Genomic DNA, 27,440 nt, shown 5'->3' on the forward strand with positions numbered 1-27,440 from the left:
ATATTTTGCTTCATCAGGTGTGCAATAGTCAGCATAAATTTCCTCAGGGATTTCAAACGCAGTCATAACCTCAGGTTTCTTTCCTCCTTTCTGCGGCTTCTTACCGTCTGCCATATTCTTCAGTTGAGGAATTTGAACAAATGAGTTCTCTGAAGAAGTATGCAGTTTTTCTTCGAGGAACGCTGCAAATGAGTTAAGTTGATGAGAACCTAGTGATTCAGCAGCAGACATGAGTACCTGTGAACAGAGTACAGGTGCGAGGAATTTGGAGAGGTCATATGCGTTCTGAGAAGGTTTTTGAAAAGAACAAGTTTTGAGGAATTTGACCAGATGAACCTTGAGGAATTTCACTAAGCGTTCTTGTCTTAGGTTCCAGAGTTGTACAGATCGAAGATCCACACAATTAGGGAATCTTGAAGAAAATGGTTGCTTAGAGAAACAGTTCAAGATCATATGAAGTGTGTGGTGTTCGTATGTGTGAAGATTTGAAGAATAAACACCTTTGAAGATTTTCAGGAAAGCTTGAGAATCAAAGCGAGTAATAAAAGTAACTTTTAATTACCCGAAATGAAGAACACGACGAACTGAGAAGAACAGACGGGAAGTTCGTCAGGTTAGATCTTCCTTGCCCTAACTCGGCGGAGGAAGACAGCTACGGCGGCGGCGGAGTGAAGATTTCCGCGGTCGGCGTGAGTACGACGGCGACGAGGTCGAGGCAGCGAAGCTCTTCCTCACCGGCGACGATGGAGTAGCGGTGGCGCTAGGGTTTGAGGAGCTCGAGCGGGAGAGAGATGGTCGAGCGGAGTAAATGAAGTGAGGAAGGGGAGAGGGGTATTTATAGACACGGTGAAAAACTGTTCGCCCGAAGATTTAGGACGAACGTGCCCCTGCCCTTTCTCCTTCACGCGACATGTGTCACCCACGTACTGTGTAGTGGAGATCGTGTACGATCGTGGGTGAATAGAATAATGCATCGTGGGATGCGGAACAGTTTGAGCGGCAAAACCGAAAATTTGGATAAGATTTGTTTTAAAGTTTCGTTCGCAATTTCTTCAGCTGCCAAGGACACAGTGAAGACTTTGAACGAGTTTCAAATAGAACGCACATGAAGAATTTGTGAATAGATTGGGTTGAGTATAGCATAGAGGGGAAGGGTCCGATCACATTCACTTAGCAGAAAAAGCAACTTGAAGAAATAGCTATAAGTGAATGCTGTAGAGGACATAAACTCATATATATATATAGCCAATGAAGAAAAACGAAGGAAACAGTGAAGATTTTGCAAAGTTGAAGAATTTGAAAAACTGAAGAATTTCAAAACTGAGGAAAAACTCAAATTGAAGATTTTCAACTTTTTGTGGTGGCGTGACCCACCGTATAAGAATGATGATTTCAGACACCGCGTACAATTGTCGTAGGGTTCTGAGAATCAAATTCTTCATTAATTTCTTCACACTTAGAGTGTTATTCTTCATTGATTGAAGAAAAACGTTTCTTCATGTGTTGCACATCTAAGTCATCAATTTTGCATAAGTGTTAGGATGTGTGTCCTTTTCAAAGAACATTCGAAGATTCTAAGATATTTAGCTCACACCGCAACTTGCTAAATCTCTTCTCATCCAAGGGCTTAGTGAAGATATCAGCTAACTGTTCTTCAGTCTTCACGTGCTCGATGGAGATGTCGCCCTTCAACACATGATCACGAAGAAAATGATGACGAATCTGAATGTGCTTTGTCTTCGAGTGCTGAACTGGGTTGTGAGCAATCTTGATGGCACTCTCATTGTCGCAGAGGAGAGGCACATTCTTCACGTTGACGCCATAGTCCTTGAGTGTTTGCTTCATCCAAAGCAGTTGAGCACAGCAAGAGCCAGCAGCAATGTATTCAGCTTCCGCAGTAGACAGTGATACGCAGTTCTGTTTCTTCGAGGACCAACAGACCAAAGATCGTCCGAGGAAATGACAAGTGCCAGAAGTTGACTTGCGGTCCACACGATCACCAGCATAGTCAGAGTCAGAATATCCAATGAGATCAAAAACAGAGCCCTTGGGGTACCATAATCCTAGTGTTGGTGTGTGAGCTAGATATCGAAGAATATGCTTCACAGCCTTATGGTGTGATTCCTTCGGTGCAGCTTGAAATCGGGCACACATGCAAACACTAAGCATTATATCTGGCCTAGATGCACATAAGTACAATAAAGAACCAATCATGGAGCGGTATACCTTGTGATCGAAGTCAATACCATTTTCATCAGTGCATAGATGGCCTTTTGTGGGCATAGGAATTTTGACGCCTTTGCAATCTTGCATGCCGAATTTCCTCAGTACATCTTTGAGGTATTTCTCCTGAGATATGAATATGCCATTGCGCTGTTGACGAATTTGAAGACCTAAGAAAAATTTCAACTCTCCCATCATAGACATTTGATATTCTTCACTCATCATATAGGCAAATTCATCACTATAACGTTGGTCAGTACAGCCAAAGATAATATCATCAACATATATTTGGCACACAAACAGTTCACCATCATAAGATTTAGTAAAGAGAGTAGGGTCGAGTGAACCGGGTGTGAAGCCATTCTTCACGAAGAATTCCTTCAATGTATCATACCACGCCCGAGGGGCTTGCTTGAGGCCATAGAGGGCCTTATTAAGTTTGAAGACTTTGTCAGGATTCTTTGGATCTTCAAAACCTGGGGGTTGAGCAACATATACTTCTTCCTCAAGCTTACCATTGAGGAATGCACTTTTCACATCCATTTGATATAAGATGATATCATGATGATTAGCATAAGCAAGTAATATGCGAATAGCCTCAAGTCTAGCAACAGGTGCAAAAGTTTCATCGAAATCAATTCCTTCAACCTGTGTGTAGCCTTGAGCTACCAGTCGTGCCTTATTCCTTACCACAAGGCCATTTTCATCTTGCTTGTTGCGGTAGATCCACTTTGTGCCAATGATATTATGCTTGTGAGGATCTGGACGTTTGACCAGTTCCCAGACATTGTTGAGCTCGAACTGATGTAATTCTTCTTGCATAGCCTGAATCCACTCCGGCTCCAAAAATGCTTCATCTACCTTAGTGGGCTCTGTGATAGAGACAAAAGCATAGTGCCCACAAAAGTTAGATAAATGTGAAGCTTTTGAGCGTGTGAGAGGACCTGGCGCTTCAATGTCATCGATGATCTTGTCAACTTGTACTTCTTTTGCAACGCGAGGATGAGCTGGTTGACGTCGAGGTATTTGATCATTTTCCTCAGCACCATTATCTTCAGGTGCGTCAGCTCGATGTTCTTCGCGTACTGGAATGAATTCTTCAGCAAATTCTTCAGTAGGAATGACATCTTCAGTTGCCTTGAACTTGATAGAATCCTCAGGTGCTGGTTCATCTAACACAGAAGGTAGGTGCTCTCTTTGCGAGCCATTAGTTTCATCGAACCGCACATCTATAGTTTCAACAATCTTGTGAAGAACAATGTTGAAGACTTTGTAGGTGTGTGAGTCCTTTCCGTAACCAAGCATAAAACCTTCATGTGCTTTCGGTGCGAATTTTGAATTGTGATGAGGATCTCTAATCCAACATCTAGCACCGAAGACTTTGAAATAACTCACATTGGGTTTCTTGTCAGTGAGGAGTTCATAGGCCGTCTTCTTGAAGAATTTGTGAAGATATACTCTGTTGATGATGTGACACGCAGTATCAATTGCATCAATCCAAAAACGATCAGGCGTTTTGTATTCATCAAGCATAGTGCGAGCCATCTCAACAAGAGTTCTGTTCTTGCACTCCACGACGCCATTTTGCTGAGGAGTATAAGGAGCAGATAACTCATGAGTAATACCAAGTTCATCAAGATAGTCATCAAGACCGGAATTCTTGAACTCAGTTCCATTGTCACTTCTGATGTGCTTGATCTTCACACCAAAGTTGGTTGAATCCCTCGAAGAAAATCGTTTGAAGACTTCCTGCACTTCATGTTTGTAAGTAACAATGTGTACCCATGTATATCGAGAGTAATCATCAACAATGACAAAACCATATAGAGAAGCAGCATTAGTGACTGCTGAGTAATGATTAGGTCCGAAGAGGTCCATGTGAAGCAATTCGAATGGACGAGTAGTGGTCATGATAGTCTTCGCTGGATGCTTGGCCTTGGTCATTTTTCCAGCTTCACAGGCTCCGCATAAGTGATCCTTGAGGAATTTGACATTCTCAATGCCAATGACATGCTTCTTCTTCGCAAGCGTGTGCAAATTCCTCATGCCTGCGTGACCAAGTCGTCGATGCCATAGCCAGCCTTCTGAAGCTTTTGCAAGTAGGCACACGGCTGGTTGTGGTCCTGTAGAGAAATCAACAATATACAAATCTCCTCTCCTAAAGCCTTCGAAGACTTTGGAATTGTCAGCTTCCATAATCACAACACAGCGATACTTGCCAAAGACAACAACCATATCAAGATCACAAAGCATTGAGACTGACATGAGGTTGTATCCTAAGGACTCAACAAGCATGACTTTGTCCATGTGTTTATCCTTAGAGATCGCAACCTTACCAAGACCCAATACCTGACTTTTGCCTTTGTCAGCAAAGATGATATGCTTCAGATGTGACGGTGATAAAGGAGCATCCATCAAAAGATTCTTGTCACCAGTCATGTGATTTGTACATCCACTATCGAGGACCCATTCAGTGGTTTTGGGTTGGTCATCCTGCAGATGAATTAGTGTAACTTACAATCTCATATGCTTCATCAGTGAAGAATATGATATTAAGTTCATCAGATGAATTTCATCAAGCGGTAAACAGATATAGCAGTATGAGGACGTGTGAAATGAAAGTTCATTTCATCATGGTTAGCCTGCGTCCTTTCAGGCAATTTTGTCAGGTCCCCAGCAAATTCTTCAGACGTTAAGGAACGTCTAGAGACCTAACCCTGCAGAAGAGATTAGTTCTTTTTCTTCACCACCCACATTTGAAGGGGTGGCAAAGAGTTCATCACTCTGCGAGCACCATACGAGAACGGTGGCATAGAAGCCAAACCATTTCGTTTCACATAAGAGGGGTTAGGGTAAGCATATGAATAAGCAGAGAAATTCTTCGAGGACTTATGAACATAATGATTTGAAGAATAATATGCATATTCGTAGCCCTTAGCTCTACCCTGTGAAACAGAGTTGTTAGCACGATGATAGTCATATGAGGACTTTGATCCATTTGAGGAATTTGATCCATATGAGGACTTGGATCCATATGAAGAATTAGGTCCATATGAAGAGTTTGTTCTGGGGTTCCCATTCTTCATAGGTGGTGTCATGAGGACATTCACCTGAAGACTTTCAACATAACTTTTGGGAACCCAGATTTTCTTCAAAGGGGAACCGTTCCTGCAGTTAGTCCCAACATATCTAGCAAATACTTCACCATTCTGATTTTTGAACAGTTTATAGTTGGAGTCAAATGACTCATCAGAAGAATGAGGAGATTCACATGTAAAGCCAGATAACATGGATGGATCAACTGGAGGTCCCTTTGCAGCAACCCATGAGGTTTTGGGGTACTGCTCAGGCTTCCAATATGTTCCATCAGCATTAAGTTTCCTCTCAAAGGCAATACCCTCTTTCCTAGGGTTTCTGTTGAGGATCTGCTTTTTGAGCACATCACAGAGAATCTGATGCCCTTTGAGGCTTTTGTACATGCCTGTCGTGTACAGTTCCTTCAGCCCTGCATCGTCAGTGATACTAGCAATGTCCTCAGATGAGGAATTAGTGATAGCAGAGGCAGGTGAAGAATTTGTAACAGTTGAAGCATTTGAACATTCAGGTGAAGAATTGGCAGATTCACGTTCAATGCACTTTAAGCATGGAGGAACAAATTCTTCCTGAGAAGTGCTGATTTGTTGAGCAAGTAATGAATCGCGCTCCTTCTGAAGATCTTCATAACTCACTCTTAGCTTCTCAAGATCTTGCTTTCTTTGAAGAAATTCATAAGAAAGTTTCTCATGATCAGATAAGAGAGTGTTATGATGACTTTGAAGGTTATCAAACCTAGACTGAAGTCTCTGAAGATTTTCAGTCAGGGCTTTAGTGCGATCCATTTCTTCACCCAACATATCATCACTTTTGTCTAGCATGTTTTGAACCTTTTCAAAAGCCCTATGTTGTTTTACAGCAATCTTTGCAAGTTTAGAGTAGCTGGGCTTGAGATTCTCATCAGATTCATTTTCACTAGATTCAGAGGAGGTGTATTTGAGTACCTTTGCACCTTTTGCCATGAAGCAATAGGTGGGAGCGTAGTCATCATATCTTCATCAGGCTTGTCGGTGGGGTCAGTTTCTTCAGTGTTGAAGATGGACTTGCTAACGAAAGCAGTAGCGAAGGCCAGACTCGCCACACCAGATTCAGATTCTTCAGATGCCTCCTCTTCCTCATTTTCCTCAGATTCAGCTTCAGAGTCCATTTCCTTGCCAATGAATGCCCGAGCCTTCTTGGAGCTGCTCTTCTTGTGAGATGAAGACTTCGAGGATTTTGATGACAAAGATTTTGATGATTTCTTCTTCTTCTTCGCATCATCAGAACTGTAATCCTTGTATTTCTTCTTCTTCAATTCCTTTTCCCACTGAGGACAATCTAGAATATAATGACCGGGTTTCTTGCATTTGTGGCACAGCCTTCTCTTATAGTCACTTGATGAGGAATCACTGCTTCTTGAGGATTTTCCAAAGCGACCACGTCTTGAGAACTTCTGGAATTTCTTCACGAGCAGTGCTAGCTCCTGGCTCAGTTCTTCAGGATCACCAAGGCTACTACCAGAGTCCTCACATTCAGACTCAGACACAACCTTGGCCTTCAGGGCACGTGGTTTGCCATAGCTCGAACCATAGAGATCTCTCTTTTCAGCAAGCTGGAACTCGTGAGTATTTAGCCTTTCGAGGATATCGGCAGGATCAAGAGACTTGTAGTCAGCCCGTTCTTGTATCATCAGACCCAGAGTATCAAATGAGGAATCAAGCGATCTCAACAGTTTCTTCACCACCTCATGGTCAGTGATGTCAGTGGCACCAAGGGCTTGAAGCTCATTTGAGATGTCAGTGAGGCGATCGAAGGTTTGTTGGACATTTTCATTGTCGAGTCTTTTGAAGCGGTTGAAGAGATTCCGAAGAACATCAACTCGAGAGTCACGCTGAGTTGAGACTCCTTCATTCACTTTGGACAACCTATCCCAGATAAGCTTAGTAGTTTCCAAAGCACTCACTCTTCCATACTGTCCTTTACTCAGATGGCCACATATGATATTCTTCGCTTGAGAATTGAGTTGCTTGAATCTCTTCACATCGGTAGCGTTTAGTGAGGGTGAAACAGAGGGAACACCATTTTCCACAACATACCAGAGATCGTTGTCAATTGCCTCGAGATGCATTCACATCTTGTTTTTCCAGTAGGGGTAGTCCGTTCCATCAAAGGTAGGACACCCAGCCGAGACCTTGATCATACCTGCGGTCGACATAACTAAAACTCCAGGCGGTTAAACCAAAATCACACAGAACAAGGGAGTACCTTGCTCTGATACCAATTGAAAGTGCGTTATGTCGACTAAAGGGGGGTGAATAGGCGATTTTTATGAATTCTTCACTGAGGAATTTGCCGGTGAGGAAATTCCTTAGCGAAGAACTATTAGCAGCGGAATAAGTACTCAGAAGTAAGTATGACAGAATACAAGCATGGTCATCATGATGAAATGAAGACTAGCACAGAGTATAGAAAGCGTAATCACAGGATAACACAAGATGAAGACAAACAGACTGAAGAAATTGAACAAACACCCAACACGGTAATGAGGAAATGAAAAGGTTGAGGAAATAGAACCAGTAGGTTGGTGAAGACAATGATTTGGTAAACCAGTTCCAACTGTTGTCTCAGTTGTACCTCTGGTTGGAGCGGCTGAGTATTTAAACTTGAGGGCACGCAGTCCCGGACACCCAGTCTCTGAGCATGCAGCTCAGGACACCCAGTCCTCACCGTATTCTACTTGAACTAAGATCACACAGATCCCGTCCAATCACTCGTGGTAAGTCTTCAGGCGACTTCCAAACCTTCACAGACTTGGTCACTCGGCGATCCACAATTCCTCTTGGATGCTCTAGACCTTGACGCCTAACCGTCTGGAAGAAGCACAGTCTTCAAAGGTAACAAGCGTCGGATCCACGCAGGATCAATTTCTTCAGTGATGCTCAATCACTTTGGGGTTTGTAGGTGTTTGGGTTTGGGATTTTCCTCACTTGATGATTTTCGCTCAAAGTCCTCGCAGGATGGGTTGCTCTCAAATGACAAGTGTCAAGTTCTCTCGGAGCAGCCAACCAACTAGTGGTTGTAGGGGGGCGGCTATTTATAGCCTAGGGAGCAGCCCGACATGATAAGACATAAATGCCCCTCGATGATATGACCGTTAGGTGGATAAGATATTTTGGGACAGCTGGCGCGCAGCACAGCAACGGTCGGAAATTTGACTCTCAAATTCCTCAGGGCTATCATGTTCCTCACTGTGTAGGTAATTCGCACCGGCGAATTCCTAACTCCTCAGTCAGAACAAATTCATCAGTGACCAGAAGAACTTCGTCTCTGTCACCGAAGAAAGTGACTGAACTGTATGAGATTTCCAAAGGCTTCACTCGAAGGGATTGGTAGGTGTAGGATTTTGAGTTGAGCATCACATGGAAATTTTTCCTTAGTATTTCCTCGACCCCCTTTAACAGTACGGTGTTTCCTATGACTCAAGAAAGAGAAAATGAAACTACGAAAACAAAAGTCTTCACGCTTCATGTTCCAGAAATGAATACCAAGTCTTCAAGGTCACACCAATTTCTTCACTTTCAAAGTCTTCAGAAAGTCTTCAGAATATCAAAGTCTTCACTTAAAGAACTTCATTTTTAGGGGTCGACTTTCTCTGTAAATATCAAACTCCTCATAGACTTATAGACCTGTGTACACTCACAAACGCGTTAGTCCCTTAACCTATAAGTCTTCAATACACCAAAATCACTAAGGGGCACTAGATGCACTTACAGTTCCGTGTTATTCGAAATGAGTTTGTTAACAAGACTTGATCAACCTTGTTAGTGGATTCATTTTGATGATCACGAGATGGATGGAACTAGAAGGCACAACCTTCTGTACCCTCCTTTTACTTTCTGTTATTTAGAATAAATAAAGAAAAAATAGTATTATCGGTCTGTTTTCTGTTTTATCCGTGCAATAAAAAATAGTCCGAAAATAAAAGTGCTCCAAATGCCCTGCAAAATTAGTATGATTTTTTCTGGATTATTTGAGGATTTTAGGCACTGAAAACACTGCAGAAGGGCCAAGCACCAGGCCACGAGAGAGGAGGCCCCCCCCTATAGGGCGCGCCCCCCTGTCTCATGGGGCCCTGGTGACTCCCCTCCACTTATGCCAGCACCCACACACTTCATCTTCTACCCAAAAAAATCCCCATCCAGCTCAAGCCCGAGTTCTAGCTCGTTTTGCTGCGATTTTCGATCTCTTAGCTCAAAGCTCCATTCGCAAAACTGCTTTGGGAGATTGTTGCTTGGTATGTGACTCCTCCATTGGTCCAATTAGTTTTGTTCTAGTGCTTTATTCATTGCAAATCCTTGCTGCCTTGGTGACCCTGTTCTTGAGCTTGCATGTTAAATTTTTGAGGTCCCAAGCAATTCCAGTGCATGATATAGGCTCTAGGCACTTGTAGGAGTAGTTTCTATCAATCTTGTTTAGTTTTATGCACTTTTATTTTGAAGTTACTAAAATTTCAGAAATTTTCAGAAAAAGTAATATGCTTAGGAGAATGTACCAAGGTGGTTCCTCGGCAAAGAAAGGGCCAAGGATTGCTATACGTGAGCAAGACGTTGAATTGCCGAGGAATGCATATGTACGGGCTTGTGAGTGCCCATCCGATGATTTTATGGTCGAAGCAGGCTTCAATGAGGAATTTGACGCGTATGTGCGTAATGCCAAGCTGGAGGACTTCTTACAAGATAAGTGTCCTCAATATTATCATTTGACTGATTCCTTTGTGCGGAGGTTCGAATATATTTCTTCGCGTAATTCTCCTAGTGTTATGTTTGATATTTATGATACATCTTATACCATGGATTTAGAGGATTTTACAACTGCTTGCAAACTCCCTCAGTGGGGTAATATCAATGATCCTCGCAAATCTTAATTTAGAGATTTTCTTGCTAGTATTACTGTGGGAGAATCTAGGGACGTAGCACAAGCTACCATAGAGAGCATTCATTTTCCTGCTATACATTACTTTGCTCTCTTTATTGGTAAATGCATTAACGGTAAGGACGAAGTAAGTCACTTGTGTGCCCCTGATCTTTGTGTCCTCAAGAGTGCTGTGTCTGGTTACAGAGGTTATAACTTGGGGGAAATAGTTGCACGTAGGTTGCATAATAATAGCAAAAAGGGAAATTCCTTTGGAGGAATTTATGCAACCCGTGTGGCAAATTTTCTTAATATAGCTCCATGAGAGGGGGATATGATTGTACCTCCTGCTTATTTAGATAAAGAAGCTATGTTTGATCATCAATTTCTTGAGAGGAATGAACAATTCCTCCATTATCGACTAATTTATGATAGACGCAACATTGTCCCTGTCACTCTTCCTGCCCCCTGCCTTTTTGATTATCAGGCAAGAGGAGGATATGTTATCACCAGGGAAGAAGCCACTGAATATGAGAGGGGAATGGAGGCAGCTCGCCAACACGCTGCTGCCCAGGAGGCTGTTGCCTCTGCATCTCAGTACAATCCCAGTTTCACTTATGGATATCAGCCAGGCGGTCCTTGGTATTAAACCAACTTAGGCCAAAAGCCTAAGCTTGGGGGAGTATGTATTTCTCACCGACTTTACATTCATGTTCACACGCTAGTCGTCGGTGCTCATACTCTTTCATTGTATTATCCATGTTAGTTTAAATCTCTTTTCCTAGTTTTCTTCTTGTGTGTTTGATAAACCTTAAGAAAACCCAAAAAATTAGTTAGTTTAATTTCCTTGCTTGTAGTAGAAATTAAAATGAAAACCCAAAAAGATTTCTCGTTCTTCTTTTACTTGTTGGGAGCTTTCCCGTGTAAATAGTTTTATTTTCTTTTCTTTCTTCTGGGGGTCGAGAAGACCATATTGAAAATGCTTAGTGGCTCTCATATGCATGATTGATTATTTATATTTAGAGGCCATATTACTTGTCTCCTCTCTTGAATTGAATGCTTGCAGATTCCAGCTTAGTCCAATGCACGTGCACTCTTATTATTATACACTTCGTTCGGTCGTGCGAGTGAAAGGCAGTAATGACGATATATGATGGACTTATTGGGATGAGAAAAGCTGGTATGAACTCGACCTCTCTTGTTTTTGTAAACATGATGATTCATTGTTCCTGAGTCAGCTATTATGAAGTAAACATATTTGCAATGACACTTAGAGATTATAGTTGCTTGTGCCATGCTTGATTAGCTATGAGTTATAATGGTTTACCTTGCGTGCCAGCATGCTATTAGAATGATAATGATGTGATATGATGGGATGGTATCCTCCTTTGAATGAATTGAGTGACTCGACTTGGCACATGTTCACGCATGTAGTTGAATCAAATCAACATAGCCTTCACGATATTTATGTTCATGGTGGATTATATCCTACTCATGCTTGTATCCGGTGTGAATTAATTTTAATGCATGCTTACGACTATTGTCGCTCTCTCAGTTGGTCGCTTCCCAGTCTTTTGCTAGCCTTCACCTGTACTAAGCGGGAATACTGCTTGTGCATCCAAACTCCTTAAACCCCAATGTTGCTCCATATGAGTCCACTATACCTTCCTATATGCGGTATCTACCTCCCGTTCCAAGTAAATTTGTATGTGCCAAACTCCAAACCTTCAAATGAAATTCTGTTTTGTATGCTCGAGCAGCTCATGTTTCAACTAGGGCTGCCTATATCTTCCATGCTAGGTGGGTTATTCTCACGAGGAGTGGACTCCGCTCCTCATTCACGAGAAAGGGCCGGTAACCGGATGCCCAGTCCCATGATCCAAAAAGATCAAAGCAAATCAAAATAATTAAACAAAACTCCCACAGGGCTGTTGTATGTTGGAGGCACTCGTTGTTTCGAGCAAGCCATGGATTGATACTTGTTGGTGGTTGGGGGAGTATAAACCTTTACCATTCTGTTTGGGAACTGCCTATAATGCATGTAGTATGAAAGATACAGCCATCTCATAGTTGTTGCGTTGACAGCGAAAGTATGCCGCTCAAAATGTTATTCAATCTCTATTTTAAAATCGAGCTCTGACACCTCTACAAATCCCTGCTTCCCTCTGCGAAGGGCCTATCTATTTACTTTTATGTTGAGTCATCTTCCTTCTTATTAAAAGCACCCACTGGAGAGCACACTGTCATTTGCATTCATTATTATTGGTTTATATTAGGTATGACTTGACTGGATCTCTTTTACCATGAATTACAATGTTTAGTCAGTCCTTGATCTTTAAAGGTGCTCTGCATTTATGTTTTGCGGTCTCAGAAAGGGCTAGCGAGATACCATTTTGTTATATCATGTTATGATTATTTTGAGAAAGTGTTGTCATCCGAGTTTTATTATTATGACTCGCTAGCTGATTATGCCATCGATATGAGTAATTGTGAGACCTATGTGTTATTGTGAGTATGGTTAGTTCATAATATTTGCTGAAACTTGAATGTTGGCTTTTCATGTTTACAACAACAAGAGCAAACAGAGTTTGTAAAAGTTTTTCTTTATCACTTTCAGTTTATCAACTGAATTGCTTGAAGACAAGAAAAGGTTTAAGCTTGGGGGAGTTGATACGTCTCCAATGTATCTACTTTTCCAAACACTTTTGCCCTTGTTTTGGACTCTAACTTGCATGATTTGAATGAAACTAACCCGGACTGACGCTGTTTTCAGCAGAACTGCCATGATGTTGTTTTATGTGTAGAAAAGAAAAGTTCTCAGAATGTCCTGGAAATCCACTGAGGCATTTTTCAGATTTAATTAGAATTTTTGGCGAAAGAATCAAGGCCAGGGGGCCCACGGGCTGTCCACGAGACAGGTGGCGCGCCCTCCTATCTCGTGGGCCCCCCGGACCTCCTCCGACCTCAACTCCAACTCCATATATACCGTATCGGGGAGAAAAAAATCAAGGAGAAAGTTTCATCGCGTTTTACGACACGGAGCTGCCGCCAAGCCCTAATCTCTCTCGGGAGGGCTGATCTGGAGTCCGTTCGGGGCTCCGGAGAGGGGGATTCATCGCCGTCGTCATCATCAACCATCCTCCATCACCAATTTCATGATGCTCACCGCCGTGCGTGAGTAATTCCATCATAGGCTTGCTGGACGGTGATGGGTTGGATGAGATTTACCATGTAATCAAGTTAGTTTTGTTAGGGTTTGATCTCTAGTATCCACTATGTTCTGAGATTGATGTTGCTATGACTTTGCTATGCTTAATGCTTGTCACTAGGGCCCGAGTGCCATGATTTCAGATCTGAACCTATTATGTTTTCATGAATATATGTGTGTTCTTGATCCTATCTTGCAAGTCTCTAGTCACCTATTATGTGTTATGATCCGACAACCCCGAAGTGACAATAATCGGGATACTTCTCGGTGATGACCGTAGTTTGAGGAGTTCATGTATTCATTATGTGTTAATGCTTTGGTCCGGTTCTCTATTAAAAGGAGGCCTTAATATCCCTTAGTTTCCACTAGGACCCCGCTGCCACGGGAGGGTAGGACAAAAGATGTCATGCAAGTTCTTTTCCATAAGCACGTATGACTATTTACGGAATACATGCCTACATTACATTGATGAACTGGAGCTAGTTCTATATCATCCTATGTTATAACTATTGCATGAGGAATTGCATCCGGCATAATTATCCATCACTGATCCATTGCCTACGAGCTTTTCACATATTGTTCTTCACTTATTTACTTTTTCGTTGCTACTGTTACAACTACTACAAAAACCCAAAAACATTTACCTTTTCTGTTGCTACTATTACCATTAGTATCTACCACTCTTGCTACTAAATACTTTGCTACAGATACTAAGTTATCCAGGTGTGGTTGAATTGACAACTCAACTGCTAATACTCAAGGATATTCTTTGGCTCCCCTTGTGTCGAATCAATAAATTTGGGTTGTACTTCACCCTCGAAAGCTGTTGCGATCCCCTACACTTGTGGGTTATCACAGTTGTCTGTTGTCGTCACTCAGCCACTCTGCCGTCATCAGAGGACAGCTCCAGCTGGGAGGCTACACCACGGCAGCGGCACAGTCCCCGGCGTAGTGTAGTGCACGTGGCGTCCCTGTTGGGTGTGCACGCAACACCCACCACTTGCTCCGCCGCTGCTGTGCATCACCAACTATTGTCGGACACCATTTCCGCCACCCTACTGTCTGCCACCATGGCCGCCACACCATCGTCGAAAGCCAGGGTCATCGCCCGCTCCACCACCACGGCCCGAAGGAGGGAGGTGGCCGTCGTGGCCGCCACCCCACTATCGGCCACCGTGGCCATTACCTGCTCCGCCACCGCGGCCTAAAGGCGAGAGGTGGCCATCATGGTCGCCAGCCCACCGTCGGCCGTCAGCCCACTGTCGGCCGCCGGGGTCATCACCCGCTCCGCCACCGCCGCCCGAAGGCGGGAGGTTGAGATGGAGCCCCGCATGTGTGTCAGTGACCTTGCGCGCTACATCGAGTTCCTGCGGGAGGAGGAGGGGCATCTGGTTGAGCACGCAAAGAGTCTTACTGCTGCCATGGCCGTAGCACATGTCGCCGCAGAGGCGTGGAATGAGGAGATCTACGAGGAGTCCCGATGCTTCGAGAGGGGTCGTCTGGAGCGGCAGAGGGCGTTTGAGGTGAGCATCGCTAAAGGTGCAGCGGCGACAGGCACCGTATTCCAGTTGTCTAGCTCGTCGTAGGCTCCTCCTCCTCTACCTCTTATCGAGCATGCTCGGTAGAGGAGAGGCAGCTGTAAGTATTACAAATCCCCTTCATAGTAGTAGTATTTAGGGGGTATTTTTTTAGTTCATCTGACTATAGATGTGATTGAACTGTACTACATACTTAACATTATCTAGTATATATAGTTGAACTAGCTATTTCAGTATGTGGTTCGCAACAATTGGGTAAAAGTTTGATTGGTTCAGCTGTCGAACTGTTTGTATAAAGAACGGCTGCTTAATCTATGAATGAAATCTATGCTTACTGAATTTCAGTTGCAAAATTTAATAGTGCTAGTGATTTTTAGCTGCAAAATTTGACAAATAGCAAGGTTACAAGGTTGACAAAGGGCAATGTTACTAGATCAACAAATGTCAATCTTTCCAGCTTGACAAATGGCAATATACCCAATATGACAGATGCAAATCTTACCAAATTGTCCATACGTGGTTGCACACGGGTCATCAGAAAAAACCGTTTATGTTGAAGGGATGTACAAATCCTGTGCCCCACATTTTCTCTTGGCTTAGTGGCGAAGAAACCATAGCTCTCACTTTGCATAACGTGTTCAATTTGAAATGTTTGCGATGAAGAGATGCACAAATCCTAAACAGTAAATTTTCCCTTGGCTTAGTGGGGAAGGACCATAGCTCTCGCTTTCCATACAGGTGTTCTATCTAAAACATTTGCGACGAAGAGATGCACAAATCCCGCGGGACACATTTTCCCTTGGCTTACTGAGAGCATCTCTAGCAGACCCCGTATATCGTCGACCCGCAAAACGTGTTTGCAGTTCGTGAAAAAATGGTTTTGCGGGCCGGCGCAGGCGGCCGCAGAGCCAGACCCCACAAAACAGACCTGCATAAAAGGATATTTGCGGAATATGCTCCTTTACGGGTCCGCTTTGTGTGGTCTGCTCGGGCGCCGCTCCCGCCGGCCCGCAAATCCGAAATTTGCAATTCAATTTCACACAAGAAAATGCATTTCTTTGCTTTTTCAACGGCATTGGATACATGCGGCAAACCGTCAGCGATGACTATAGGACGAACCCGTACTTGCATGCGGTGATGGGGCTTTGCGGGCTGCGCCGGGTGCTTCCCGACCATTCCATCGCTTGGTGCAGCCACCAGTGGCCAGAAAAGGCAAATCCGGCCGCCCGCGTCGAATGCCTGCCGGTCTGCAACTTTCTGGCCCGTCGACGTAGGAGGGATTGGCGGAGGGCAAACCTCGTGCGTGTGGCGGCCTTGCGGCGTGATCCCACCGGCTCGCCGTAATCATGGATGGCGGCCCGGCGGTGGGGCGAGGGGGAGAGGAGCGGTGGTAGGTGGGGAAAAGTGCGGGCTGAAATGTCCTCCCCACCAACCGCTCCCACTATATACAGGGCGCCGATGGGTCGGGGGGAGGGGGAACCCGCATTTTCGCGGGTTGGGACGGGAATTATGCCGCGCCCCGCAAAAACTTTTACGGGTCGGACGCGTTTGCGGGGTCTGTTCGGGCAGGATTTTCCATGTCGACCCATATTTTGGCGGTTATTTTACGGTTCGCGGCTTTTTACGGGGTCAGCTAGAGATGCTCTGAGGTAGCTGTCGGTTTGCATTCGGGTGTTCTATCTAAATCGTTTGTGATGGGTGTTTTAAATTTGAAAACCATTGCTGTTTTTTTAATATAGTGACTTTAGATTCATATGATCGAGATACTAATTGCAGCGGTAGCGGAGGCGGCGTGCTGCACTGGTGTTGTCGTTGTCGTCCTCCAGGACGCCGTTGTTGAAGTCTTCAAGCCAGCTCAGAATGTTCTTCACTTGGAAATCAAAGACCCTGTAGTCGGGTGGTCGACGAGCGCGACGCAGGAGGACGACAATTCGTGGCGCTACGATGTAGCGGTCGACGGTGGCATCCCATGATGCTGAGGGGGCGCGCGGCCATGGAAGTCAAAGGGCTCGCTTCCCAGTTATCCTGCGCGCCGTACAGCTCGCATGCTTCCTGATGAGCCTGCACAACGGTGGACTGCTTGCATGCCTCCCGGTCAGCCTGCGCAGCGGACTGCGCTCGCACGCCTCCCATCTACTCAAGCAGCTATCCGCACGGCACCTCCTAGCCATTAAAAGTTTGACGCGTGGCGTCGCGTGAATGGTTAGTAGAACGGCCACGATTTAAATTATCCAAACGTTTGAGATATAACGAGACAACTATTTGTTTTCAAAATGCCTTTGTTGGTTGTTAATTCGTGCGCCTTCTATCAAATTGGACACGAAAAATAACACATCATGTGGTGCCATTCCATGATAGCACATGCCAAGTTTCATGAATTTCAGACAAGTTTTGGATTTATTAGAATTTTAAAACAAAGTATCTCAATGTTATCGACTGAGCCACGATGCCCAGGTGTTTGAAATTCATTCTCATTTCTTGCATGGGACCCAAGCATGCACCCAAGGTCACACATATGATTTTTCAACCCAATTTGCTACAATAGAGCATGTGCATGTAGTTCAAATTTGAATTATGCACATAAAATGCGTAGGAAACTCGGTTAATGTATAGAAATGTCCAAACGAACCCCGAATAATTTTAAAATTTAACATAACACTCCGGTCAGTGTGTGTTGTATCTAGAAAAAAAATCAAGGCAAGAAGGGGCAATAGATGTTGTTTTGTCCGGAAAGGTGACACACCTTCCCTACCAGACCACAAGGCTTCTTGTGAGAATCTCTGATTTATAAGGAGCGTATACCATAACTTGCTCCAAATGGGACAATTTTTTACCACGGCATGTTGGTGCCATTCCATGATAGCATGATAAATTTTATGAATTTCAGATGAGTTTTGGATTTACTAGAATTTAAAAACTAAGTATCTCAACGTTTGCCGGCAAGCAACGGTGCTGAGGTGTTTAAAATTCATTTCCATTTTTTGCATGGGTCCTGATCATGTACCCAAGGACACCATTTGATTTTTCAACCCATTTTTGCATTGGAGCAAGTATATGTAGTTTAAATTTGAATTATGCACATAAACTGCCTACAAAACTTGGTTAATGTATAAAAATGTCCTAATGAACCAAAAAAAATTCAAATTTCAACACGACACTCATGTTGGTCTATGTTGCCACTAGACGAAAGTTTGAAATCAAAATGAGGCAACCAATATCGTTTCTCCATCATGAGGCTTCGTGTGAGAAGCTCTGATTTTTTAGAAGCTTATATGCAAATATGTCCCAAATGGAATAATTTTTCTATCACAACATGTTGATGCCATTCCATGATAGCATGCCAAGTTTCATGAAATTCAGACAAGTTTTAGATTTACTAGAATTTAAAAACCATATATCTTAATGTTTGCGGCCGAGCGACAACGCTGAGGTGTTTGAAATTCATTCTCATTTTTTACGTGGAAAAGCATGCACCCATTGACACACATTTGATTTTCTAATCCATTTTTCTGCACTGGAGCATGTATCTCAACCTATTCCCACCTATGTTAACATTTTTAGAAGGGCTCTTCAGGAAGTCCATAATCGCGCCCTGGTTTACATCCCACCGATGTTGACCATTGGAGGATGTGAGATCCAACGGCAGAAATTACATTGCAGCATGGGAGCATTTAACCTCCCCTATCACTTGATATGTTCCGAAGTTTGAGTACAAAAGTCATCTTTGACTCGTCTCGTGTCGCTCAAACTCCTGAGAATCAACGAAGTCTCATAGTCCTGACACAACTCTGACTCGAAAAAACAGAAGGGTATAGTCTACGGATTGTATTAGCAGGAGTGAGAGGGTGCTTGGATACAAGGGACTATTTTTAGTCTGACTAAAAATAGTCTCTTTTAGAGGCTAAAGTTTCAAGCACCCCTGACTAAAGAGAGGCTAGGACTAGTCTTGAGGCTAAAATCTTTTAGTCATGGGAAACCTACTAAAATATGTATTAGCTCTCTCTCTCCTCATTTAATTCCTCTCCTTAGTTCTGGATTGGAGGGTTTGGAGGATAATAAATGCTCAATAACTAGATTTTAGTCTCTTTAGTATTTGGATCCAAGCATGGGTGAGACTAGCAAGTTTTAGTCCCACTACTTTTAGTCATGGGACTAAAACGTATCCAAGCATGCTCTGAGTTGTTCGAGCCAGTCCACGGCTGCTCGCAAGTGGCGACTGTTCTTAAGTTATGTTTGCTGTTTCAAAAAAAAAAGAAACTGTTTCAAAATAATTTATGTTTGAAAAACCAAGTAGCAGCCGGCTGCTTCGTTTTTGCCGTGCGAGATCGGTGGTTTGGGCCTTTGGGGTGAGCGGAGCTGTGGTCTGGTTGACCGCTCGCTCCAGTCATACGCCGTTAGCTCACGTAGGGGTAAGAAAAATAATCGTTTGTTTGCATCATTCCTAGATTTTCAAATCCCAACCATGTACGCGGTACCACGAATACTCATGGCATGGACCAACATACTGATGGCGTTGGTCGTTTGGTTTGTGAGGCACGCAATTTCCTCCGTCACAAAAAAATAAAAAGAGGCACGCATTTTCTTGGGTAAATGTCATGGCATGTAGTAGCACTCCACAAAGGGCTTGAGTTTGATGTGTTGTCTGTTTCTGCAAGTCTCCAAATAGGTAGTGCCTTCATGAACTTTCCCTACTTGTTATCGATAACTATCGAATGGTGGCGTAGGCTCTACTGTTTATCAGTTCATCCTAAACTAGAGAAAGCACTCCCGATCTACATCTTAATCTACTAACATATCACACCACGAAATGCGGTCCAAGCTACTACAGTTCAGTCTGGCTACTTTTGAAAATTAAGAAAGAGTTCGTCAGCATGTGCGCTCCTGGCCAAAATGATAGGGCTCTTGAACTAGTTCGTGTCCACCCCTAAGACCAGTGCCGTACCAGTGTAGTACCGCGCCTAGCGACCAGCAGTGCTCCAAAGAAAAATGCCGCCTCAATCATCCGTCGACCGGTCGACGAAACAGCAGCAGCCCCATGCCTAACCAGTGGTGATCGCTAGTGCTAACTGCCAGCAGCATTTTTTCCCGAATGATTTGCCTTAGCGTGTTAACTGCCAGCAGCTTGGGAATTATACGAGCGGACCACCGAAATCGGGCCACGAGGAAATTGTTGTTCTGGGTCAGATTCGGCGTAAATGCGACCCAACTGTGTGATTGAAATGTTTGTCGCCGGATCAGCCAAAACGATCAAAGATTAAGCGTCGGTCAACCGCAACAAGATATGGCTGGTAGAGAAAGGTGTACGTGCAACACGAGACCTCCACCAGTGGCCGTGCCGCGAGTCATGTGGCGCAGCAGCGTTGCAGGCTTTCTGCGTCGTGGACGGACGCGCACCTCCCACTCCCACATTTCCGGGGCGGCCGGGCACGTCGCTCTTGCTCATAAAGGCGCATGGGTCCGGAGAAGATCGGGGCGGCGTGCGGCGCCGTCCGATGCGCATCTGACGGTCGAGTATGGGTCGTCAGGGATTCGGCATGAATACGCCGATGGCGACGGGTAACTGGCTGACGGGGTAGCTAGCATGGTTGTACACACGACGGAGTATGAGAGACATATTGTCCCTGCTAAGCAAGATTTGGGACACTTGTAGTACAAGTGATCGGCAGTAGGCAGTAGCTAGTCGGCACGCGTGATAATAATGACAAAAAGGTGTCAAACTGGCTAAATACTGTGAAATGATGGAGAACTAGGGCAGGGTCGAAATGCCCTTCCTAAGTCTTAGCCTAACTCGCCGTTCTCAGAATCTTCTGAATCGGGATCCGTGGTTGTGTCTGTTGGCGTGGCTGAAATGAACGAAAAGCGTGACGATTCAAATCGATTGATGATATATGGCATGATCTATTCTGATAGATTGATAGGTTTTCCATCAATAATAAGGGTTTGGTGTAATACTACACCTCAGTGCCCCTGACCTGAGTGACGACTACTGTCTTGGATTTCCGCTGTCTCTGGCCTTCTTCCTTTTTAGAAGTAAACAGACCAAATGCTAGCGAGAGCCAAAGGAGGAATCTCAAACTCAAAGCATCAGGTAACACGAAGCAGTTGAGCAAATGATCAGGCGAGAGTAGCAAACAAAGAATCTAAACGAACGACCAAAAGCAGCAAGACTGAGACATACTCCCTCTGTAAACCAATGGAGATCAAAAGACAGTTGCCCGGCAAGATTTTGACGTCCACTGCAGAAGCGGGACTACTACTCTGTCAAGCTAGTTCATGGCATCACAGGAGAAAATACTAGCTTTGGATATTCAGTACCACTCCATATATCAAAATGAAACAGAATTACACTGTACTGACCATAGGCATTTCGCACCACCTTTCATACTACAACAAATACGAGATCGGCCCGGCCAGTATGGGGCCAGGCCAGATATAAAACCCAATTAGTCGCCGGTATTTTTTACCATCATGTTGAAGAGAACCACTTATTTGTATAGACTACAGGGGGGTTCCTTCGATTCTCCAGCAGCAATTTATAGCAACAACAAACATCAGCATTTTGTGCACAGCTGGGAGCATCCATGCTATCTCAACAGTGGCCCTGGATAATTCATGGGCCCTTTGAATCAGAGTATGTTGCCAGCAAGGAAAGCAAACGATCAACCAGCGGGCTGTACTCTGCTCCACCGGCTGTCGTCGTCCTTGAGCTGTTGAATATAGCTGTATCGGTTTTCTCTGATGTAAGTTACTCCAGACCATATCCCTCGAACAAGAAGGATGCTTATAAACACCATGCTTCCAAATGTGCAGACCACCTGCACAGAAAATACAAACAAGTTACTGAAAGAAAAGACTAAAAGTTGAGTTTTCCACAAGCATCAATGCAACGTTTCAGACAAACTGTAAATTCATCGTTCTGATAAATCTCAACGATGGACTTTGCCGTGTCCCCCTGAAATGCAAAGTATGTAAGTTAAAGCTTTGAGAGGTACTCCCTCCGTTCGGAAATAAGTGACGCTGTTTAAGTTTTTGAAATGCAAAGTCTGTAAGTTACAGCTTTGAGAGGTAATCCCTCCGTTCGGAAATAAGTGACGCTGTTTTAGTTCAAAAACCAAAACAGCGTCACTTATTTCCGAATGGAGGGAGTACATGGCAAGTACACTACGTGGAAACATTTAGCTTGCCCAATAAATGCAGTAAGCAGGTAGCCAGGCATCTTCCAAAAGCTGAATAATTAAACCTTTATTAATATCTCAAAAACAAATGCCCACATGCCAACGGATGCAACTGGTGATTTTTTTTCCTGCCTCTGTTTTAGGCAGCTGCAACCCTAACTGGTGTATTGATTGCACGAACCAACTACCAGCGTGACATCAATTTCTTGGCTAGCAGGTAACCACAAATATGACATAAAATATGTATGAGTTCAATAGATTATGACGGCAGCCTAACTCCTATCCAGAATTTTAATTCTGGGGTGCGTGTTGATTCTACAGCCATATTTCTGATTCTGGTTGATTCTCTGTCATCAGTCACTACAAACACAGGCTGGAACTAGCTATCATGCAATACAACGGTCATGCAGCACTTCAGAATGTTATTGATGTTCATGTCCATATAGTGTGAGGACTCTGCTAACCCTGATGGGAAGAGATGCACTTTCGCAGGCTCAACCAACACCCTGGAGGGTTATCTTGGAGTACTGTTTCCCATCCAACAAAATTCCAGTAAATAGAAATACAAAGTAGAATCCATCCCAGACGCTAAGGGTGTCATAATGAAGTATCGGACAACGGACATCTTGCAAAATGATAAGCTTCATGCACTAGCCAACGCAACCAAAAGTCCAAACTGATGGAAAGGGCTAGTGCAATCCACATATACTGTAACACCCCCTCTCACGTGTGACGGGGAAGACAAGTCAACACGTGCAACCGGAAGAGAGCGACAGCGCGCGAAACTCGCGTATGACTCAAGAGGCCTCTACGTGGACACAAAGGGGGGCTATCAGCAATTTTTAAATAAATTGCGCAAACCAGGACTTGAACTCAAGACCTTAGCTCTGATACCATGATAAGCTTCATGCACTAGCCAACGCAACCAAAAGTCCGAACTGATGGAAAGGGCTAGTGCAATCCACATATACTGTAACACAAAATAAAATGCTGATTGCAGAAACAGGAAAAACCGGTTCAAAATCCATGTCCATGGACCATACATAGAATAGATAACCCAAGAAAGTGACAGTATCATTACACGAGATGAATGGCGTAAGCCATAAGGTCATCTTCATGTCTTGGTGGGTACTGTTTAACTGTGCAAGTGCCAAAGATACTTAACTATTTGCATGCCAGGAAAGTTTCCTGCTGGCAACTCAGTAGAATCCTCATAGGGTGGTCACTGAATTAGACTGTATATGTGGTACAGACCATGAACTTAAAGTTTGATGATCCCTGTAAGCTTGGCATTTTAATCCAGGAAGGAAAAGAGCTGCCGCAGCAAATCAGTTACGAGGGAATTAGAGATGAAAAGAAACAGAACAGGGTTCTTCATTAACTAGCTCAACATGCTTGGCTTAACAAGGTTCTCACTTTTTCCATCACAATAAATTAACCTACCCACAGAAATAAGGTTGCAACTTTTAACTGCTGCAGAATTTTCCAAAAACGTAATTGCAATTTGCAAGCCCATCTACTAGTCAATTTGTGTGACAGTCTGATTTAATTCTGTTGAGTTAACCCACAACTACCTCTAGCAGTCAGTTTAATTGTGCCTGTCACGTCACTAGTAGAACTAGTAAATTGTACGTGCTTTGCACGTCATTTAAATGTATATAAAAAGCATGGAAAAATACATTTGAATATGTATTTCCTTTCCTAGAATCGTATTGGACAAGATCCAATTTGGTTCTTACCTCTCTAGTAGAATCCAGATTGTTCTAGTCCCTTTTTATTAGAGTATCAGATAAGCATGTCGACAGATGCTTCTAGAACACATGAGATGGTAAAGTTTGGGGTTCAACTAGAAGGCCACATGGCAGAATCCTATGAATTGAAAACTTAATCCAACGGATGATAATGCTCGGATTTGCCATCTCTTGACCGTTGGATGGGCATATCCAACGACTAATATTTGAAGCTATTGGCCCACTATATAGTGGTATACAAATAGAATGGGCCTAACTAGGGAATCACTGTATAACATGAAATAAGCAAAACAGTGCTAGTAAAAAATGGGGTAGAGGGGTTAGATTGCACAAACCAAATAATAGACAGGCTTAAATAAAGAACTTTGAGGTAGAAATTGTTGGCTGCACAGAATCAAACAGTACAGAGACATAAGCTGCAACTTTACATTTTCTATCGCAAACTGAGAGTGTTGGATCTGTACCATCTACCACAGGGTTACTGATCTGACACGTAACAGCATTAAACCAGCATAGATAGCTTTGGTGGCTAAAAAGAAATCAACAGTGGGGAATTTGAAGGGTCATTTACCAATAAGCAAAACGCCACGTCTAGCACAAATGTTTTGGCCTCATTTCACCAGTCTATTATATGCACAGCAGTAACATCCTGCCTCTGGCATCCTATGATCCAACCTGATGCCCTGATGGCCTGAAGAATGCACCTTCCCTGAGTGATTGCTGCTTCTCCTTGGGCTAATCCTACTTAATTTTGGGAGCTCTATGTGCTATTTGTACTAAGATCTGAAGCTCTCTCACTTGTAACCCCTCCAAGTGAGGAATGCACTCATATATATTCTTCTACTGGACCTATTTTCTAAAAGCAACGATGCTGATAACAAGGAAGTAACTATGTCTTGGTGTGACTAACTATCTGTGCGGTCTTACACACCTATTGAAACGTTCACTTTTGAGCAATTGCCTGAAAGAAAACCGGGGCAACCCCCTCACCATTTTTAGAAAATATCCATCAACCCAACAAAGTGATGATCACTTGTATCAGGCTAATTGATCGACATATAGCTCCAACCATATGGAGTCAGCAACAATAAGAACCACCCATTTTACTGCCCATCAAATTAGCTACCTATGCCAAAATTTCAGAAACCAAGGTTCCTATACATGTTAAGCATTTCCTAAGCAGACAAGTAAAGACTACTCAATAATTCTTCCTTGCTGCTTAAGAAAATGGTAGCCAAACCAGTATGTGTTTGTTCTTCAAACCAACATGCCCTCTAGATACAGAAATAAATCAGACACGGAACACAACGCTTTGTGCATATCAAGAGCACCATATCAGCACTGAATCGGCATTTCATTAAGTACTCCCTCCGTCCCATAATATAAGAGCGTTTTTGACAAAACTTGTGTCAAAAACGCTCTTATATTATGGGACGGAGGGAGTACTTCCCAAGCAGACAACTAAAGACTGCCCCATCAATAAGCACTAGCTGTCTTCCTCAGTTCTCACTGCCTAAGCAAATAGCAACAAAGAGTACCTATCTGTTCCCTGCACGAACATGCCCGTTCAAAGCACAAACTAGTGACTATCCCAGGATCATACAGCATCACAACCATTTGTTGCGCATAGAACACTAAATCAGAAATAGTATTTGCCCACAATTTTGAAACAGGGCATCAAACAGCTTATATGTGAAGGAATTCCTCACCTCAAGAAGCCCCTTGAGGATCCACAAGAAGGTGAGAACCAGCACACCATTGACCGAGAACTTCACCTGCACGCGCATAAACACGGGAACACCAGATCACGCACAAATCCGGTGGAGATCTCCATGCCGCTGATTCCGAACAAGCATGACAAACTCAAGCTGATAGAGCAAGCAGCGAAACGGACCAGCTCAGCGGGGACGGAGGGCGGCAGCACGGACCTGGCGGCGCGGCGCGCGCGGCGAGAGGCCTTCCTGAACACCGAGTGCAGGAACCGCGCCAGGAGGTCCAGGCTGCGGTCGTCGTCGTCTTCGTCCGCGTCGTCCTCCTCGTCTCCATCTTCCTCCCTCCCGTCCCGGTAGGAGGCGGCTCCTGACAGGTCGCCGACCCAGGGGCGGGCGTCTGGGACGACGACGACGGCGTCGGGATGGCGGCGGCGGGCGGCGCGGAGGAGACGAGTCGGAGGCGGGGCGCGGAGGTGCCGATTGAAGGGGGAGGGGGAGGGCTTGAGGTGGCGATGATGCCGGGAGGCGGGGGCAGGGAGGAGAGGGGGGAGGTGGCAGGTGATGGTCGCCATGAGAGGAGGCTGCTGGTGCTCAGCCTGCCAAGGGAAGCTGGTGATTTGCCCCCATTTCCCTTTTTTCCTTTTCGTTTTTCACATTAAATTTGGGAATTTACTGTTTAAGCGATTGCGTGTTTAGAAAAACTTGAGCCATTTGAAACTTTTGGAACTACTCCTATGATATACTGTTAACTGGAAAAATCAGCACACATATTATCACAATTATACTGATAAACTTAACTAAGATCACATGAATGGTGATGTCAAAACAAATCATACGAATGATCATGACCAGAAATGACCACCAACTATTTAAGATTAGGACCCGAATAACTACCAAAGGTTATATTTGAAGGATGCCTCATGCGAACATTCTATCCTGGATGATTCACTCGGAAGAAACCTCATCATGAACATTGTTTCCTTCCAGGACCGTTCGCTCAGGGTTGCCTCAGCGTGACGGTGTGCGTCTGGCAACAAAGCGACATGGATCAGGCCGAAATTACATTTTCTGATTTAAGCCAAGAAATGACATGCTACATATAATAAATTCAATGCAAGTAAAAAAATAAAATTGCTATAGCTTAACAGTGTATTTTTTGCATATGTATTAAAAAACATACACACAAAAATTCCCATGTTGTAGAGCATGAAAAACTGCCATGACAAAAAGAATAAGTTTGCAATGCTGCATGGCTTAACAATAAATTAGAAAAATTGTGATAGTCACATGCCAACTAAAGGAGGGATTGTTTATGTACAGCACGGCAAATCTTGACATAAATGTTTGTAGTCTTGACATAGCAACTTTAAGGAAAAAAATTAATAGAAGATAAATGGCAAAAGGTTAAACATTTTTTTTGAAAAATCACATAAAAACAAAATTGGCATGGAATATTCGGACAGTTTGCAATGGTGCACAAAAAGAATTTACAATGGTTTATTCAATGAACTTGCCACAGTAGGAACAATAAATTTGCCATGGTCCAAAGTAATGTACCAAAAAAATTTACCATGGTATGTACAGTCATAATTGCCATGGTGTTTATAGTAAACTTGTCGCGTTCCAAAAAAAATTGTCATGGTCAAAACAATAATTTAACATGACATAGTACACAAAAATAATTTACCATGTCAATAAATTTGCCATAGAAAAAAGCTCATACCCAACCGCGGCCTCCTCCTCCTCCTCCACAAAAAGAGCTAGGGTTTCTGCCTCCCGCCAGCGCTGCCGCAGATCCGCTCCTCTCCGGTGGCCCTAGGGCCAATGGGGGTGCGGTGGATCTCGTCAAG

The 27,440-nt window shown here is 43.8% G+C and overlaps 1 protein-coding gene across 2 annotated transcripts; it reads right to left on the reverse strand.

The window, feature by feature from the left end:
- Positions 1–21,251: 21,251 nt before the first annotated feature.
- Positions 21,252–26,222, reverse strand: LOC123092892 (protein SHORT HYPOCOTYL IN WHITE LIGHT 1). Of its 2 annotated transcripts, none has more exons than XR_006444922.1 (3): positions 25,807–26,222; positions 25,588–25,653; positions 21,252–21,767 (listed from the first exon to the last, which is right to left on the reverse strand). XR_006444922.1 is itself a non-coding variant. In XM_044514741.1 (3 exons), exons 1-3 carry the CDS (start codon positions 26,160–26,162, stop codon positions 21,612–21,614), a joined length of 612 nt encoding a protein of 203 aa, XP_044370676.1. In that variant the 5' UTR covers positions 26,163–26,205; the 3' UTR covers positions 21,252–21,611. The 2 variants fall into 2 exon arrangements, 1 of the variants encoding a protein (XP_044370676.1); XM_044514741.1 differs by having other exon boundaries at positions 25,773–26,205.
- Between the last annotated feature and the right edge of the window lie 1,218 nt (positions 26,223–27,440).

The sequence above is a fragment of the Triticum aestivum genome, chromosome 4B (assembly GCF_018294505.1).
Source record: "Triticum aestivum cultivar Chinese Spring chromosome 4B, IWGSC CS RefSeq v2.1, whole genome shotgun sequence".
Taxonomy (NCBI): Eukaryota; Viridiplantae; Streptophyta; class Magnoliopsida; order Poales; family Poaceae; genus Triticum; species Triticum aestivum.

Excerpts from the sequence above, each read along its gene's own strand:
- LOC123092892 (XM_044514741.1), bottom strand. The coding sequence starts at position 26,162 with ATGGCGACCATCACCTGCCACCTCCCCCCTCTCCTCCCTGCCCCCGCC. Across the intron at positions 25,654-25,772 it reads CCTCCGTCCCCGCTGAGCTG|GTGAAGTTCTCGGTCAATGG; the intron begins GTCCGTTTCGCT and ends ATGCGCGTGCAG. Across the intron at positions 21,768-25,587 it reads TCCTCAAGGGGCTTCTTGAG|GTGGTCTGCACATTTGGAAG; the intron begins GTGAGGAATTCC and ends TTTTCTGTGCAG.